General features: G+C 40.5%; 1 protein-coding gene across 2 annotated transcripts in view; it reads right to left on the bottom strand.

Moving 5' to 3' along the window:
• Positions 1-2,523: 2,523 nt before the first annotated feature.
• Positions 2,524-18,441, bottom strand: part of arhgap10 (Rho GTPase activating protein 10) — a 45,475-nt gene continuing 29,557 nt past the window's right edge. The window contains exons 19-23 of one of the 2 annotated variants that reach the window (XM_018690868.2): positions 16,764-16,905; positions 13,885-14,041; positions 7,900-8,004; positions 6,400-6,491; positions 2,524-4,032 (exon numbers count right to left, since the gene is read on the bottom strand). In XM_018690868.2, coding sequence (XP_018546384.1) covers positions 3,944-4,032; positions 6,400-6,491; positions 7,900-8,004; positions 13,885-14,041; positions 16,764-16,905 — 585 coding nt within the window. In that variant the 3' untranslated portion in view covers positions 2,524-3,943. Of the gene's footprint in view, positions 4,033-6,399; positions 6,492-7,899; positions 8,005-13,884; positions 14,045-16,763; positions 16,906-18,441 lie in introns of both variants that reach the window. The other variant, XM_018690867.2, reaches the window with a different exon arrangement.

The raw sequence follows: 18,441 nt of genomic DNA, 5'->3' as shown, positions 1-18,441 counted from the left end.
AACTATTGCAAGATTCTAATAAAACTGTTAAATTAATAATTTGACATGATGTAATTTATCTGTGTGTGTATGTATGTATGTATGGTCTGTGTGTGTGTGTGTGATGGAAATTATACCATGAGACAGAAGCTAGGAAAGGTGCCCCAAAAAATGGGCTGTTTGATCTGGATGAATTCGAAACAGCTGCATTTGGTGGCTTGGGAGGATAATGAGCCAAAAAACACAGAGTTAGCATGGAAAAACAGAAATGATGTGGAGCAGCAGCAGGTACAGCAGTCATAGGGAGAGGAGATGAAGAGAACAAAGCGAAATGGGAAGCGAAGAGAGTGAAAATGACAGAGATAAAGCATGCAAGGATGAGACTTTTACAGTAAAACGGTGCCTGTGGAGAAAAATCACCATTAACCTTGTTAAAGGCTGATCTGAAAACACGCCTGCTTTGCCAGACTGTAGAGCAGACAGTATTACTTTTTTGCTCATTTTTTTTCTCTCTCCGAATCCACAGCCCTCTCCAAATCTCCCCCAGATTTCCAATTGCTTTCACTTGTAGTCGTGCCAGATAAACAGAATCTATTGGATCAGGCTGATTTCACGGCTGCGCCCGCGCACATGGCGGCTTCTGTGGCCCACTTTCTGAGCTGAGTTTTTTTTTTCCTCCACACTCGCTCCTTTATGTTTGAAATTCACTTTTCTCCAAATTCCCACTCAGTTTTCAGCCCCAATAATACATCAAGTCTTATTATGGTTATATTTCAGAAGCTTTGCGCTCTGAAGGAACCAGATGAAAACACAGGAAAGAATTAAGTTAGTGTAACCTCCACATGTTGTGGAGCATATTTGGGAAGTTCACACACAGCTGTGGCACTTAGTTGTGTCAGTATCTCACCGTTTAACCACTGTATTGCGTTGATCTAAGCTGAGTCACGATGTGGGACTATGTTTTGGGGCTGAAGGACACTGCGTCATGGGAGGTAGAGGACAGCTGGCACACAGCCAGGATTCTGGGAAATGAGAAATGAACACATCCATCTGGATTTTCATTCAAACACACCTACACCTAGTCTGAATCGACATGGTGACACTGATGTATACATCATCCCAGTCTGATATACACTGATGCATAATGCATGCGGAGACACAGAAATCACCACAGGTAATACAACCTCAATCTCAAGTGATATTAAAGCAGCTCAAAGGCCTCAAATGTGAGTCTGACCCACCCAGATTACGGCTGTTGTTCACTGCGTCATATTCACAAGCTTAGGAGGAAAGATAAATGCAAAGAGCTTAACTGATTTCATAAACAAATTGCTATTAGAGCTGCAGAGAAGAACTGGAGCACTTCTACTGACGAGCAGGAGAGAAAAAGGAAAAAAGGAGGGAGGTAAGGAGGAGGGAGACAGAGAGGAGTTTTAAATACTCCTGAGAGACAGACAGGTAGGCAAGAGAAAAAAGAAAAAGGAAGGCGGATAGAGCAACATGGCACGCTTCCTGACAGACAGTCCAAAGCAGAGTGAGAGGCAGGCAGGGTGGATGTCTCTATGATTCAGCAGTATTTTGGCAGAGGGGAGATGATGAAGGGCCCTGGGGGTGGGTGGTGGGGGTGATGGTGGGGGGGAATATTTTTGCCCATCTCATTAGCTCTGCCTCATTTCATTATGTAATCATCGCGTCTGCGGTTGCTTCAGGGAGCGGGTGGACACAACTGTACGTGTTGCACCGAAACCACAGCTCCAACCTTTTATTTATTATTATTTTTAAAGTGGACAAACTGTGTGTTTACTTTTAAATAGTGCACCGGCCCACTTACTAAAGGTCTGAGTGTGGCGGTGGACTGATGGTTATTAGGTAACTGGGGCCAAAGTGCTGGGTCTGGAGGCCATTTGGTGTATTAATTACACAGATGTAGTCTAAGAATTAACATGCGTGAGGCAGAGATGTTAATGGATCAGGGAGGTGGAGGTGGATTAGCGCATGTTTTCCTCTGTGAAAGATTACCATCTATTTTTAATCCCCTTTTGGAAAGTTATTTTGGAAGTAGCTTTTAGTCCGACTGAGCGTTGCAGGTCAATATAAAGAGGAAGGCTTACATTACACTACATGGCTCACTGTAACAGTACAGGCTGTGGAATGAATTCTCATTTCACCAGTAACTTTATTCTTAGACTCTGTGGGAAACTGTGGGCCTTCTCAGTGACACAATAGATGAGTCATCAAAATTTAGACATAGGGCTAGATTTCAGAGATGGTAAAACTAGACACATTTCCCCAAATATACGTTTTAACAGGAGACAATTACTATAACTCTCAGTCAACAAAACATGGTCATAAATGTGGCTTACAGTGCTTTTTTTTAAATTTTCTGCAGTATTAATATGTCAGTCTTATTTTGGAAAACAAATATCTTACTGTCTAATAAGCTTTTTGAAACAATTTAACTGAGATAATGTTTGTCATTTTTTAAGAACACCTCAATTTGTTAAATTTTAACCTAATTTATTTCATGGCATGAACACGTAAGACTGTAAAGAACAAAAAGAAATCTTTATTTGTTTAACATTGATCAAGAAGATACCCAAAGGTATAAAAATGAAAGAAGTCAAGGCCCTTTACAAATGTCATGAATCATTGTCTTTAAATTATTGCAACCGCAACTCAAAACACAAACAATCTGCTGAACCAAAGCTCTCAGAAAAATTAAAGTGTACTGTTGAACAGCTGAGGGATGACGTGTAATGTTTGGTGTGTACATGCTTAAACAAGTTTGATAAAAAGTCAAAACCTGTCCATCACATAACGGAGATTTGTGTAATATACTTGGCAGTCATAACTCTTTCAGGCTATATACAGTGAACGGAACGTCTAATCACTTCCTCCACCGAAGTTGAAGATAAAATAAGGATAAAAATTCAAACTAAAATTTCAACTGTGTGGGAGTGTCTCATTTCTCTGCTCAGAGGAAGCTGAGCAACGTTAAAAATAAACTTTAAAACGAACATTAACAGATAATTTGACAGGAAAAACACTTGGTTTCAATCATTGCTATCTACTGACATTTACCTCTGTTGAATCTGTCTGATGCTAGTGTTTAACACATGAGGGTTCATCCGGCATCAAAGAGGTGTTTCACTGTGTTTCTGTAAAGAAGTGTACCAAAAACAAAACAGTACAGAGTGTATTTGAAATTCAAAAGTCATGCAATCATTGTGCCAATTAAATAGAATAAAATTACAGCAGCAATGTGCCCCATTAATAGTATCTAAATAATTTTAAAAATGCCAGAAATGAAACATTGTGAAAGCAGTAACCCTCCAATTCAGTTTCATACATACCCGTACATACATTTATACTTGGGTGTTCTGGTGATTAAGGCACGTAGGTATGGCTTATCTTTTAATGACTAAAAACTAATTTGCGTGCATCATTGTCAAGAGGGTGAAAAGCTGCAGTGATGTGAGTGCTGACATTCTACCTTATGGTTTCTGAGAATCGTTGTTTGACTTGAGGAGCTCATGGATACCATGTATAACGGGGCAGAGGAGAGAGCGAGGCCTTCATCAGAGAGGCACTCCTTTCTCTGGTGCTGCTACAAAGTCACTTGAATGTTTAGAGGCTACAGCATCTTTGTATACAGCAGAACATTGTTAAGTGCAAACCCATTTTGGAATTACAATGCTGAAATTCACTGGGAATACTCAGCTGAAGTAAATCCAAACAAAGAAACATGCTTGCACATGCATCACAAAGTCTACTAGCCAGGCAAAATGCATAGACTTATGTATCAAGAATAGTCCACCACTAATAACATACATCACTTGCTTGAGAGGTTTTTTCTGGGGGATAAACAAGGCTTTTCTGTGAATTTTGGAGTTGAGGCACATGCATCTCCACATTCTTTTCCCAGTGAAGGTGAAAACTTGTCCATAAATATTTCCGTGTGGGGCTACAGCATCTCCACATAGTTTTCAGGGATGAGGCCCCTCTTTCCCTCCAGCTCCCCCTCTAGCCAGCCCGGCTCTCTCGACTGGGTCACTGCAGGAGAGGACAGAGCGTCACCGGGGGGGAGGGCAACACCACAGGGGAGGGTGAGGGTGGGGGACAGACAGAGGACACAGAGCGTCCAGTGAGTATATGTGCATGTGTCAGTGAAGAGAGCAGAGGTTTAAGGGAGGATATGGTAATTATGCGGTTTCGGCAAACTACAATGTGACTCATTTTTATCCCTACTGTAAATCTCCAGTCTGTTTTTGGATCCAGATTTTCTAGAATTTCACAAGCAGCTGAATCTCAGCAGCAAAATGGAAACTCTCACAGACTGTTCAGTGTGACAGATGTGTCAGTGCACCGAACATTTCTGTGACATGCCTTTTCAAAATCCTCCATGGATTCCTGATTTGTCAACAAAGTGAGCCAATTTAAAATTTTGAGTGCATCTGCAAGTCAACAGATGCATGGATAAATTGTCAATGAGTACTTCTAAGGCCACAGTCAACATATCATCTAACTGAATACATACTTGTTCTACCTACAAGTCCAACAGAACAGTCATTTGGACTTAACAATGGATGTATGAGGAACGTATACCCAATCTATCACAATCCTTTATGCAAGTGTTAAAGGATTACTCTAGTGTTTTTGAACTTGGGCCTCATTTCCCATGTTTTTAGGTATAAATGATTATAAATAATCCTTTAACAAAAGAGTTGACCCTCCAAGAAAATTCAATGACCCCCACCCCTTATATATTTTATTTATCAGTCGATAAATAATAAAAAACCAATGTGGATCCTTGGATGGAAGAATGAACTTTCTCAACATTCAATGCACTTATAGCGTAAGTACAACAGAAGATTTGTGTATTTTATTTAACATTTTACCATCTGTTGTATCTGTTTTTCAATAATGGTTTATACCTGGTATATACCTTCACCAGATATACCTTCACACTGAAGATACTGGATTTGTACGTTGCATATGTATACATTAATTATAGTAGTATGGTATTATAGTATATCTATATACATGTATATATATATATATTATTTATTTATTTTATATATTATATATATACTGTTTTATGACACAATTAAACCAGATCAGCTCTTTCAATCACATCTGTGGATACACCTTAAACCTACGGTTAAGTATAGATCGGGACTTTAAGAAAATAAATAAGCAAGGCAAAGTGATTCTCCCAATGTTAAGGGTGAACAAACACCAACATATGTTGAATCCATCCTTAAAATAACCATACATATAGTGTCTTGCTAAAGTATTCAGACCTCTTGACATTGTTATGCACACCGCTCAGACTAAACATCACAAATACATTTTGAAATAACTCAATCGTGCAGCAAAATGTGCAAAATCTCCGAGATACTGCTGATGTTTACTTAATGAGAATCTCATCACGTAACATTTATGTAATGTGTCAATCACTTAATATGAAGCCTGATTAAGTGCTGAAGGACATACAGAATCTAAGTAAAACCATACTGAAACTCCCCACACTTTGTATCGAGGTAACTGGAGATTTAAGTTGAGATCCAAAAGAAACACACATCATCATTCAATAATACTTCCACTAAACAAAACGGCTGAGCTCCAAATTAAATATCAGAATAAGAAAATGGGTTTTAGAACATAATTTAATTTCGTTTATGAAAATGTGATACTTAATTCGTTTTGTGTTTATTATTTCAGATAATGTGACTTCATATTTACGAGTGGGAAAATCAACCTTCTATTTAATTCAATTTTTCTATTGTAAAGCACTTATCCTGACATGAACTCTGTCACCCAGAACTATAGCAGTGATGGATTTAATGTACAGACATCAAAACAGGAAGTAACGCACATATACTGAAATGTGATTAAGGTAATGCTTCAGTCATCTAATCCATATTTACTGATGACAGCTGTCAGGATTTTGACATTTAGATCATAACTTTAAATTATAATATCTGTTATGTGAGTCAGAACAGCTAACAATGTGAAAAAGAAAAAGATTTAGATAGTTCCCCATAATATGATGCGTGACCACATCAACCAATAAACAGCGATGTATTGCAGGATTTTGTTAAGGATGTCACAGCATATCCCCCTGTAAAGACTACGGACTATCTATAGTGTCTGTGTCTCACAAAAGAGGGTTTTGACAAAAAAAATAGGAACTACAAAATCCTCATTTCCTCTGAGAGTGATTAAAGCTCAGTAGAGCCTCTTCCCAGACACACTGAAGAGCAAATCTGTGTCTCCTGCCCCCTCCTCCCTGGTCTCCCTCTCCTCGTCTCATCTCTCTGTTCGATTGAAGATCAGATTGGGTGTTCGGTTTTCCTCCAAATCCAATATGCCAGGGCTGGTTCTGAGTGAGTGACTGGTGTAGGCGATAACACTTACCGGCGTTGAATATTGCGCCGACCTGGAAGGAGAGCTCAGAGTCGTGCTCAGCCTCACATGGGTACACTGCCTTGGCTTTCCTGCTGGTGACACTGAAAAATGAAGGCAATCAGTGAGCTGGCGGAGCTTTGAGGAGGATTACTGCATAGTTCAATCTGGGCCTGGGGCCTGCTTGTTCATTCACTCACTAGCCTGAAACAGCAGAAATGGGCCAGGCTGGAAAATAAGCAAAAGTACTGAGAGAGGAGCCGGGCCGCTACACACTTGTCTTGCCCTATCTCTAGTCTAGACAGACTAGAGAGCGAGTCAAAACACACCCACACGTGCCTGTGTGCGTGCACAAACACAATGAGATGCAGCGCTGTTTGTAGCAGGTTTTGTACAGCCGAAAAGGCAGGGACACATCAGGTTTGCACAGCAGACAACCATCTATGGTGAGATAATTAAAAAGTGGCGAGGGGATTCTAAAGTAGGTTTGCACACAAACAGAGGTAGAATAGAAATCTCCCTCCACTGTGCTTCAGCTTTTAAATTCACATTTGTGAGCTTAGAAGCTGCATTTTAAATCAGTTTGATGTAAAAGAGCGCCGTCAAAGAAACCATATTCACCGCTCTGCAAAGGTTAGTAAAAAGCCGTATTTATGCCACTCCGCTCCCGAAAACATAAAAACTGTTTGCACAGAAAGGTTGTTTTGCCCACCATTGCAATCCGTTATCTCGGATGCCAGCAACATTACCATGTAGAAATTGTGCCTTCAACACACGATGCCCTGATAAATATTTCATATTCTTTCTGCAGAGCAGCAACAATGTAGGATGAGAGAGGAGAAAGAAGATATACAAACTGAAAAAAAAGTTTGTGGTCACAGAGTTGTCAATACTACAATGTTCAGCTGAGTTCTTGAATTCAGAATTTTGGAAGAATGCACTCTTGTGGAACCGCATTTGGAAAAATGAGGATTTGTATTATGTGAAAATAACATTAATAGATTGCCCATAGAATGACCGAGCTTGCAATTACTTCTGCAACATCTGAAAGCAATGAAAATGAATTCATCATTTATTCTGAAGGAAGCTGAGCAATAGCTCAGTGTAATGGACAAACTGTCTACACAGTCCCATCCAATTCAACCACTTGTGTATGTATCTGGTGTTTGACAGAATGAGAAGGTTGCTGCACCTGCTTATGCCAAGAGTTGTGTTGCGTTAAAATCCTCAGAGGTAAACTAAATTATAGGAGGGGTGAATATACAGTCTGAAAAAGTGAGGGAAAATAATCATGTGCAAGACTGCACATAGATTTTAGACAGGTGAGGGAGTTGGTGATTCTCTTGAGTGAACATGCAAGATAAGGAGCAAGTAATGGAGCAAGTGAATGATAACGGAGAGAGTGAAATAGTTTCCGAGTGCAGAGTGTGACATTTAACCAAAAAGAGTGAATGAAACAAATACAGAAAAAGTAGTTCTGAGAGAAACCGATGAGAGGGAACCCTGTCTTACCTCTCCTCTGATTTTTCTTTATCTGAGGCAGTTGTGGTGGCAGCAGGCTGGCTCTCTCCACTCTCTGCTGATGCTCCAGGAGTGGACCACGAAGCTGCTGCAGCTCTGCAGATAAAAAACACACCTTAGTCAACACAGATTCTATGGTGGTTTCTGCTGACTAAAAACACAGTATATTTGTCCTGAAGACCTAGAACATTTACGGTACGCTTTCTGAAAAATACGAGAAAGTGTTAAGGTTTGTTTCCCCAACTGTGAATGCACTTTTTAGGAAGACAAATGAAAAAAAAAAAAGTCACTTAGCACGCAGACAGACTGTGGCTGCATGTTAAAAAATGGAACAGATTCTGTGCATTGATAAATCATTCAGTATTGGTAGCAAATAAACTAAATGGTGGGAACAGAGCAACAGGTGAGCTAAACAGAGCGACCTGTTGTTACACAGACAAGGTGAGAGAAATATCTACACCAGAGCAGTGCTTCATCAGGGTGGGAAGTCTTACAGTGGGGTGTAGTTTAGGTCATGAATGTTAATAAAATATTAAAATGCTTCAGGATTTTCAATAAGAGTAATATATCACACATCATACTTGAGTCACCTTGACAAAGAACAACAGGTTTTTCATCTTCATTCTGCTACACAGCAGCTACATACAGACTTGTTCTTTTTATTGGGATGAATCTACAGCCTGCGCACAATGAGAATTCAAAGAGAAACAGGCTTTCATAAATTTAATCATCCCTTCTACTCCATCTGCCAAAAAGCCTCTTCAAGAGATGTGACTCTCAATCATTGCCCATGTTAACCCGAAAGGTAAATTTAAAGAGCAGCTTTGATATATTTCTCTGTGGGTCTGATATTGCAACTGATGCAAATACATTTATCTGCTCTTCTGTGTTATGATTTTGAAACTTCCAATTCTAAATAACTCAAATCTCTAGTAACATTACAGTAAGACTATCTGGCTAAACTGTGACCTGGACTGATTCTCAATCCCCAACCTGTCAACTTGTATAAAATAGGCTTGTTGTCTAAAAATGGGCCAGACTGAAAACAAATTCTCAGTCTAAAATCATCAGGATTGACTGTACCTGTAAAACACCAAGGCAGTAGAACCAGAATGAGAAATGCAAACAATCATGAATTAAACATAATGTTGAATTCAGAAATATTCATACATAGGCAGTTGTTTGCTTTTCTGTTCAGAGAATAGCCAAAAGAAAATTGTAATGTAAACCTGTGTCCAACCACTATGAGTGGCAGAAAAAGAATGAACCCTATTGACGCTTTTAACTGCAGAGGAAGGTCACCTGAAATTGAACACATTAAAAACCATCCTGATGAACAAAAGAGAACGGATTCTCTCTATCATTACCGTCAATGCTTGTAATGATGTCCCGGTGCCCAGAATCTGAATAACTGGCAAATCTAACAAATCTTCTCCTATTCACATGGCACAAGGGGTCACACTTAACAGTTTGATGGGTATGAAAATGATGTGAATCACTACGGTGCTTGACACTCATGAGATCTGATCACCTGTGGGAGATTTTGGACCAATGTGCTTGACCAACAAAACTCCAACACGGAGGGAATATTATTTGGACAAAAGGTGTTCATGTTCCAGAAATGTATAGAATTTAAGCCAAGGAGAACCGAAGCAGTTCTGCAGGTCTGCAGAACTTTTTTTGGGGTTTAATTTGCTACCCATACATGTACATTAAGTGCTTACAGCAGTGCATATAACTTCTGTATATGTAAAGTCAAACAGTAACACTCCAACACTTAAACATTAAGTTTTATTTGTTACAGTAGTAACTGTGTTTTACACTTGCTCTTGTCAGGGCCAACGAGTCTATAGCCGACCTACAGCATGGAGGTAGGGGTCCTGGTAAAGGCAGAGTGAAGCAGAGGAGAGCAGGAGTCTAAGCCAGGCATCCCTCTGTGTTCCATGCCTGCCCCAGGGCCAGTGCTAATACAGCACATAATGAGCAAATTGCTCCTAGCTGCCGCTCCCATAGAGACGTTAATAAAGGCAATTAGAGGGAGCAGCTGGGGAGGGGCTGGAGGTTGAGAGGATGTTGTGAATACTGGTTACGTTGGCACTGGTAGAGGAGAGAGAGAGAGACGGCCTTGAGGGAGAACATGGGGATCTTATGTGGACATAGGTGGAGGTGAACACACATCACTGGGCTCACATTTTCATTCCCCCCTCAGCATTGCTTCATCCCTCCATTTCTTCCCCTGCCTCCCTCTCCAAGCGCTTGTCCATCCCCAGCGGTGGTTGTTCCGCTCGGGCCTGGCCTGACTGTGGGTGATTTATAGCTCTGCAGCAGTGTGGGGCCACTGTGGTGCTCAGCTGCTCCACATCAGCATGGGGGGACAGTGCGCTGCAGTGCAGCAAATCCACTCATTAACCTGGGCCCAGGCACAACCACTGTCTGCCTGGGTCTCAGCCAAGAGAGGGGAGAGCAGAGGAGAACCAACACTTCACCCACCTGCAGGTGAACCCACTCACATAGACACAAACCCCCTGAATGAGATAATATTAAAAAACAGAAAATGCATGCACAAACACACATACACATTTAAGAAACGTTATCAACACATTCATCTAACTGCTTATTTCAGTTGGAAGAGGATTATACAGATCCTTGAAGATTTTTAAAATAAGCAGAAATCTAAATAATTATAGAATAAACAGTTAGAGAAAATCAGTGAATGCCACATGGCTGCCCTAGAAACTTGTTAAATGTACCAGAGGTAAATGGATTCATCCCAAAATTGCTCTCACAATTACAGCTAAGCCAAACCGAGGGAAATCGTTTGCCATTTCTCTTCAACAAAAATAGCATCAAGCTTTGAATTGCTCATCCGTTGTTTTTACCCATCATAGGCCTAGCTAAGCTTCTGCTGTAAACATGATTAAATACAGTAAATGGGGACTTGTGAAAATACACTGTATGTGAAGCCTGAAAGAAAAACTCCCTCCAGATGTTGGAAATATTTGTAGTCTTTAAGAATATCAAGTTTGAAGTTGTGAGGAATTTTTATAGGCACAAGCACTGTATAAAACACAGGAGAAACTATATCATATTACATTCAAAAAGCATCATATCAAAAGTATGAAACACTGTGCGCATCAAACTTCAAAATGAACTGCAACTGGAGGTCTTTTGGTTTATTATTTTAACCATCAGGGTCATCACATGTTATCACACTCTGCCAGGTTAGTAGCAGAGAGAAATTCATCAACAGAAGTAGACTGCTGCTTCTCATTACTGAAGGAATTTCACCCTGCAGCATCCAGGCCTCGTTGATCCTGGCGTGGAGCTAACTCAGGGATGAGCAGGGCTATCGACTGTCTTTCTACTAAAGGAAGAAGGGCAGCGGTGGGATTTAGCACTGTTTCTAGTAGAAGGTGGGATCAAACCTACAGCCAAGCTGCTCGCCCAGCCACCGCCAGTTTGGGTGGGCAGGAAATAAGCTCTGATCCACCATTTTATGATCCACAGCTGTCTGCCAGGGAGAGGCATGGAGGGCTGGAGGTGGGGCAGGAGAGAGGAAGGAAAAGAGGCCAAAAAATGTAACCTCACTGGGCCGGACTTGGGGCAACAGCGCCGCTGGGAGAAGCTGTGACTGAATTTAGGGAGAAGAGGAGTAATGAGGCAAGACATCCAAGATGACGGAGATGATAAATCACGCCACAGTCCACAAAGAGTTATTGCATGATATAGTGACTCAGGATGCATTTGTGTATGACCAGGCAGATTCTGCTGCAGCTATCCTGCAGGAAACTGTCTAAAATATGCTGTTTTCCAGGTGCACTTTTGAGCACACCAGAGTGCAGATAACACATTTCTGAGAGTGGCTGGAAATAATCTAGCAAATGCCACCCCTACTGCTCTTTTTGGCTAGGACTGAACCCGAATCCCTGGGTTCCAGGCCAGAGAGGTGCTGTGCTAACAGGTCTCCACCATCTCACATGCTAAGATTTATGAGTGAACAAAGCCAGGGCGACACCCTGTGACATATGGCGCAAGTCTTCATAAAGGGACAGGGGCTGCAGCTATAAGGGTAAACAAGATGAATATCTCCCCAATGTCAATACGATTTACACGGCCAACGCACGGCCACCTGTCTCCCAAACAAATAAGAGCTGAGATTTACGACCTCCTCCTGGTTACTCCTTCCGTCCGCCAACATGATGCCACATATGTGGTAAAACAGAAAAAAAAAATACTTGCAGGAAAAAAAGGAGTTGGTTACATAAGTAATATAGAGCCTTGTCTGTCTAATCCTGCAACTTAGAGAAAAAGCTTGATACGAACAAGCCTACACACACAGGCGGGCACGCACCCACAGAGGTCAGTGTGAGAGAATCACATTGTCCTCTGTCAAGTTGTGAGGTAGATTTGTTTTTATTTTACAGCTCTCTTTTCAGCTCATGGAGAAGGAGAAGGGGACAGTGAATGAGAAAAAGTCTATTTCAAGGTGAATGTGTAGACATGACATAGCAGAGAGTCTAACATCTGCAGCATAACCCAATAATTCATCTCTCACATCAGCATTCAAGACAAGCCAGGGGCTGGAAACAACAAAAAGGACCAAGGACTTAGTAGAGAAAGTAAGGACAGAGAGAGAAGTCAGAGAGAAGCAGAGCTCAGCATCAAAACCTCAAATCATTTTCCATCTAGAACAAGTGCAGAGACAGAGAAAGGAGTAAAAACAGTAGTTGACATTTGACTAATAGCATAAACATTGGGGCTGACATTAAAAATTAGTTTCAGTATTAACACTATCAGCAAGAACTGAGATGCTTATTTTCTACGATTCCATTCACAACGCTGAAAAATCGATTATTTTTCGTTAATAATAATGGCGGTTTCTCCTTGCCTGATATTCTTTTAACCAGAGTTGAATAGATGAAACTGAGTTACAATCATTAAGTGCAGGAAAGTGTAACTGCTTCCTATGTAGGAGGAAAAATGAGTTGAGTTTAGACGCATTTCTGGGGAGGAAGAAACATGAAATCAATCAAAAAGTGTGAGTTTTTAGAGCCACTATTTACAGGCTCTTAATAGCTGTGCTAAATGAAAAGGAAGGATTTACTCATTTAGTTTGCAGTATCAATAATAATTGACAGCTAAGATAAGTTGCTGCATTGTAAGAAAATTGAGACACAAAACAGAGAAAGTGTGGGACTGTGCAGGGCTTTTTCTTTTTAAGTCAGGGTAATTTATGATGATCAAAATAACCCTGAGGCAAATGTTAACATTTTGTTACAAAACTATTACAAAAAATAAACAATTATAATTCAAAAAATAAAAATATTACACAGATAAAACTAGTAGCAGTCTTACAGAATCCATAAATGATTTTGACTTGAACTGTGACCTCAACAATCAATATCAAATCCAACTGAAAAATTTTCATAGATCTGTGCCCCTGACCGCATTAATAGAAATAATAATAAATCTGCTAACACTGGTTGCTGACCTGAATGAAGTGAAATTCAGAGTGTTTATCAGGCAACAACTGTGTTTTTGGAAGCAGAGACCAGATAATTACAGCATGCTCAAATCAGACACTAGTGATTATATATGGTATAACTGACCTAATGCATTACTGACATAAAGCATCAACATCCAATATTAATTACAGAGGAAAAATAGTTCAAAAATAGAACTAGGTCAGTCTAGAGTCTAGGGTATGTTTTATCAACCTTGGGATTAGCATGTAGGATCCACACATGGAAAAGTCTAATACCCTAAGGACAACTTAAGACCCCACTCCTTGAAATCATTAACATGTCAGGCCCATCTGTGATCCATGCAGTGTACACGGTCCTCTTTTGAATATAAACCCTGTATTCATCATTTATGACTGTTTAGTGTGGATCTACTGACTACACAACCAATACCTGCATTTGGAGTGTTGCAGTCAAGTACTGATTTGGGACTAAAGCATAGTGAAACACTCACCCAGAGTTGCTGCCTGAGCTGAGGCTGATGTTCAGCGGGGCATGGTCACTCTTCTCTGCAGGCGTCTCTGAGGTCGACGCTGATGAAGACTGGGACGATACAGACTCATTGCTGCCCATTGATGTCTCATCTGTAGCTAGACTGGAGCTATCTGCAACTGCTGACACATAAAAAAATAAAAAACAGCTTACTGATGACAGCTTGCCCAATAAAGCAGCAAAATAATTTATCAATATATAAACCAATGTTGCATCAACAAGGGACTTTATAAATCAAACTGCTGTCAAAACAGGCAAGTTTTTATTGTTCATAATAATACACTCCTGCACTCATAGACAGAAACCTAAGAAACACAAGGGAGATCCTAGCTCTTTTATTTCAATTTTACTGTCAAGTACAGATCCTGCTTGTGGGAGACTGAAGAGGCACGCAAGGAACTGTTAATGTTAAAAAAATAGTTTGTTTGGACCATTTCTTCTCTTTTCCTGCAACAAACATGTATCAAAGCACTTAAACCAGAAGTCCATAGTTTGAGACTGAATTGAATTAGTGGGAATTATGTGAAGTCTTGGACATGAATCAATATTAATGATCAAGGTGTCATCTGTTCCACCCTTACAGGTATAACACAAGGGTGGTCAAGCGCTGTCTGTATATACCCACACAATGTGTTTCATTTTATACATTTAATTATATTGTTAGTACACTGTCCTTCTAATTCTAGTTTTGGGAAAAATAAATATTAAGCTCAATCTTTTAGCACAAAATGTAAAGAAGCTATAATTGTTATTTTTACAATAATAATGAAGCAAATAACAATGTGAAAACAGTGTGACAATGTGAAAGGAGGTGCTTGTCCTGATTACCTAACAGAGAATTATCACCCAAATCTGTAGCTTAGACTTTACAGAGCGGAGCAGGTAGAGACCAAAAACAGAGCTAAAGGTGGGTGGCCAGAAACACCAGTCTAAATGAATGATTACATTGCTCTGTAAAAAGTGAATGGGTAAATAAGCAAGTGTTTGCCTGCAAGTGTGCCATATTAACATAAAAAGTGATTATATGTCAATATTGTATTCATGACTTGTTTCTGCTACCAAAAAAGTTATTGCAAGGGAAGTAAATCATTAGTAAATATACAACAATTAAACACCTCATCTGTAATCATGGAGTCATCTTCTGCACTGTACTACTGCTGACGCAAATACTCTGTAAAGTGGTATACTGTCACATCTGCAGGAATATTAGCGTCACATTTGGACTCACAAGAAGAGTCACATGCATACATAAATACTCTTCTCTCTTTCCCACTGCATGATCCTCAAATTTGCTTGTACACTGTGAATGCTGAGACAACTTACTTTAAATCCATTATGGAAGACCCATATAAAAGACACAAAGGTTAAAAAAGGATTACGCCTTTCATCCCTGATATTAAAATACCCCACGGTAAAAGCTGGCGCGAGGGAGGCAAAGAGAGGCAATCTGGTAAGCAGATTTAGACTCCTTTGGTATTGTGGCGGGGAAGGGATTTGACTGGCCCCGGATCAGAATTTGCTGGAGTCAGATTTGTTTGGGTCACCGGGTCAGGTGATCAGCTTGCCTGATGCACAAGAGTTTCATCAAACTTCAGAGGAAACTGTAGTGAATTTTGAGCATTTGAAGAGGAATAAACAAGGGCACACAAAGTCAGGAATGCAAGAAGGTCACAAGAAAACAGACAGGCTAACAATGAGAGAATGAATCTGGAGCCCAGCAGGAATGACATTTATCACTGATAGAAATGAGGTGGCAGTGTATTTTCTACTTTGATAAATTAGTGCACAAAGATTTCTCATTTGTGATCTCATGTTACAATCTTGTGTACACAAATGATCAATTCACGCCCTTGAATTATCATAAATTTCTGTTGTTTATATACGTTAAGTCACTATATGCATGGGGTTTGAAAATGTTACACACTAGTGCCTGCCCATTGGCAGTATCCCAAAAGATATGATATAGACAGCAAAGAAAACTCAAAGTATCAGTCATGAAATAAATGATAATGAAATAAAAAATAAATGATGAAAAAAGTAATATGTCAAGACAGCATCTAAAATACTAGATAGTAGATCACTAGTAATCAGAAAAATAGTGATAACACTGACACAGCTGTACAGTACTGTAAATCATCATCATCATTATCTACACCAGTACCTAAGGTCACGGGAGGAGTTGGAGCCAATCCCAGCTGACACTGGGTGAGAGGTGGACAGATCGCCAGTCTATTGCAGGGCTGACATATAGAGACAACCATGTATACTCCCATTCACACCTATGGGCAATTTAGAGAGACCAATTAACCTAATCTGCATGTCTTCGGACTGTGGGAGGAAACCGTAGTACCAAGAGAGAACCCATGCAGGCACAAGGAGAACACACAAACTACACACAGAAAAGCAAACCTGGAACCTTCTTGCTGTGAGGTGCTAACCACTGCCCCACCGTGCCGCCCAGGTTCTTGTAAATCAATAAAAGCTCTTAAATCACCATATTTGCTTAATCTTTGTTGAAAATATTATGCAAAGTGCTCTTAGCAATTGGTACCACAGCTTCCATACGGACTGAAATGAATTACAAAAAAATGTACCCCTCATAAGCTCTGTCAATGAATGAGCGAATGAATATGTGAGTGAGATACTTTCTTAGATCACTGTAGTACTTAACATGTAGAAGGGAGCATTCATCTAATTTCCAGAGCATAAAATTGTTACTGCTAAGGTTTATATAAACACTCATCATATTGTCATATAGTATACAGTCTTTTGCTGGACTCAGTGCGTTTGATATATTCAGAGGTGTGAAAACATACAGATGTACACTTCTACGTCTCTTACCATTCTGAATGTCTAGGGCTTGTGGATTGTAGACAGCCAGGGGCCGATTCTGTCGACTCAGCTTCTTGGACTGCCTTGTGGGAGCGGAGAATACTGGGGCAGCAGGTGAAAGAGGGCATGACTCGGGAGCATCTGCAAAGATCTGAATACACAGTGAGTGAGTAAGTCTCTACCAAGACTAAATGCACAGACTCCAAAACTGTTGAGCAGCAGCAGCAGCAGCATGTCCTCAACTGACCTCACTTTAGTGAACGGGTTTTGAAACTCACAGGCTTTATGTAGCAGTAGATGAATGGAAAAGGCCATTTGCAGCCACAGCATGTGCTCCTAGGGAAAGCTGAGCAGCTCATTGATTGGACCCTAAAAACTGCATGTGAGAGGATTTTGTTTGTGCCAAAATAAACAAGAGCAGCTCCACATGTAACGCAATCACATCCCATCCAGAAATCTGGGTCTAAGTTAAGGTGACACTTTTCCTCAGAGAAACTGACCCACTCTCTGAAAGAGTGGAGAGTAAAATAAACAGAGTTTGGGCTAGAGGAGGGCTGGCCAACTGGCGCAGCCTGTTTACACCGGGCCGTGTTTACATATAAACTTCAGATGTGGAGTTAAAAGAGAATAGGGCTGCAGAGGAGAGGAAGTCTCAGCAGAGCCTCAGAAAGGATCACAGACGAGGAGAGGAGGGAGGTAGGGAAGGGAGGGGAGGAGAGGAGAGGAGAGAGAGAGAGAGAGAGAGAGAGAGAGAGAGAGAGAGAGAAAGTGGCAGAGTAAGTGAGACAGAGTGTGAACGGGAGAGGCAGACACAGCGGAGGGGGCATGAGAGAGAAAGTTTGTAGGAGAAAGGCAGATAGAAAAAGTGAGAAATCTGATATGGCTGAGAGTTTCTGCTGCCTCTCTCTCTCCCTCTCGCCTCTCTCTGCAGATGGAGGTGAATGTAAAACAGAGTCTACTGTTGGTATCTGGGGGTATCAACAGTCTGGAGTGGGACTCAGCTGTGAGGAAAGTTAATGCCTGTCTGTCTGTCTGCTCAACTTTTCCCCTGCTCTAACACGCTGTACTTTCCAAAATGCTCTTGCTGCATTCTAACACTACATCCTTTATCACCTGGACGGTGTTGGATACCTCTGGGTAGCCTCCCAGACTAGCAGTATACACTGTGCTGCTGGTGTTGTTTTAACACATTTGTATACCCTGTAGGTTTTCACTCGGCCTCTGTAGTCTATCACACCCCATTTTAGATTTGTGAGTTTGTGTGAGGATATTATTCACAATACACATCATCTGACATTAAAGAAGCTGGAGCAAAAAAATCACTAAAAGCTCCTGGTTTCATCTGATTCTATGCAGAGTGCACTGCTGCTCCAAACAGATTAGGAAACTAATCTCAAACCTTTTTCTCTTTTGACACGGAGAATTATCCCCCTTTGAGGATTGATACCGATTAATGACATTCTGGGGAGATTACATGATCCCATGAACTACAGGTTTTGAAACAACTCATAACCAATATAAATGTATTTAGGCAAGCAAAGGACCTTCCAAAATGAGAAAATGTATATGATAATCTACAGAATAATCAACCTGCTGAAAAATGAAGAGAATATCATGTGTTTAATGCTGCTATAAGCACTTAGGGCTCCCCCTATTGGCCAGATTAAAAAATTCAGAGAACTAAAAT

Source organism: Lates calcarifer, linkage group LG5 (assembly GCF_001640805.2).
Source record: "Lates calcarifer isolate ASB-BC8 linkage group LG5, TLL_Latcal_v3, whole genome shotgun sequence".
Classification (NCBI taxonomy): Eukaryota; Metazoa; Chordata; class Actinopteri; family Centropomidae; genus Lates; species Lates calcarifer.
This window is presented reverse-complemented; position numbering and strand designations above follow the sequence as displayed.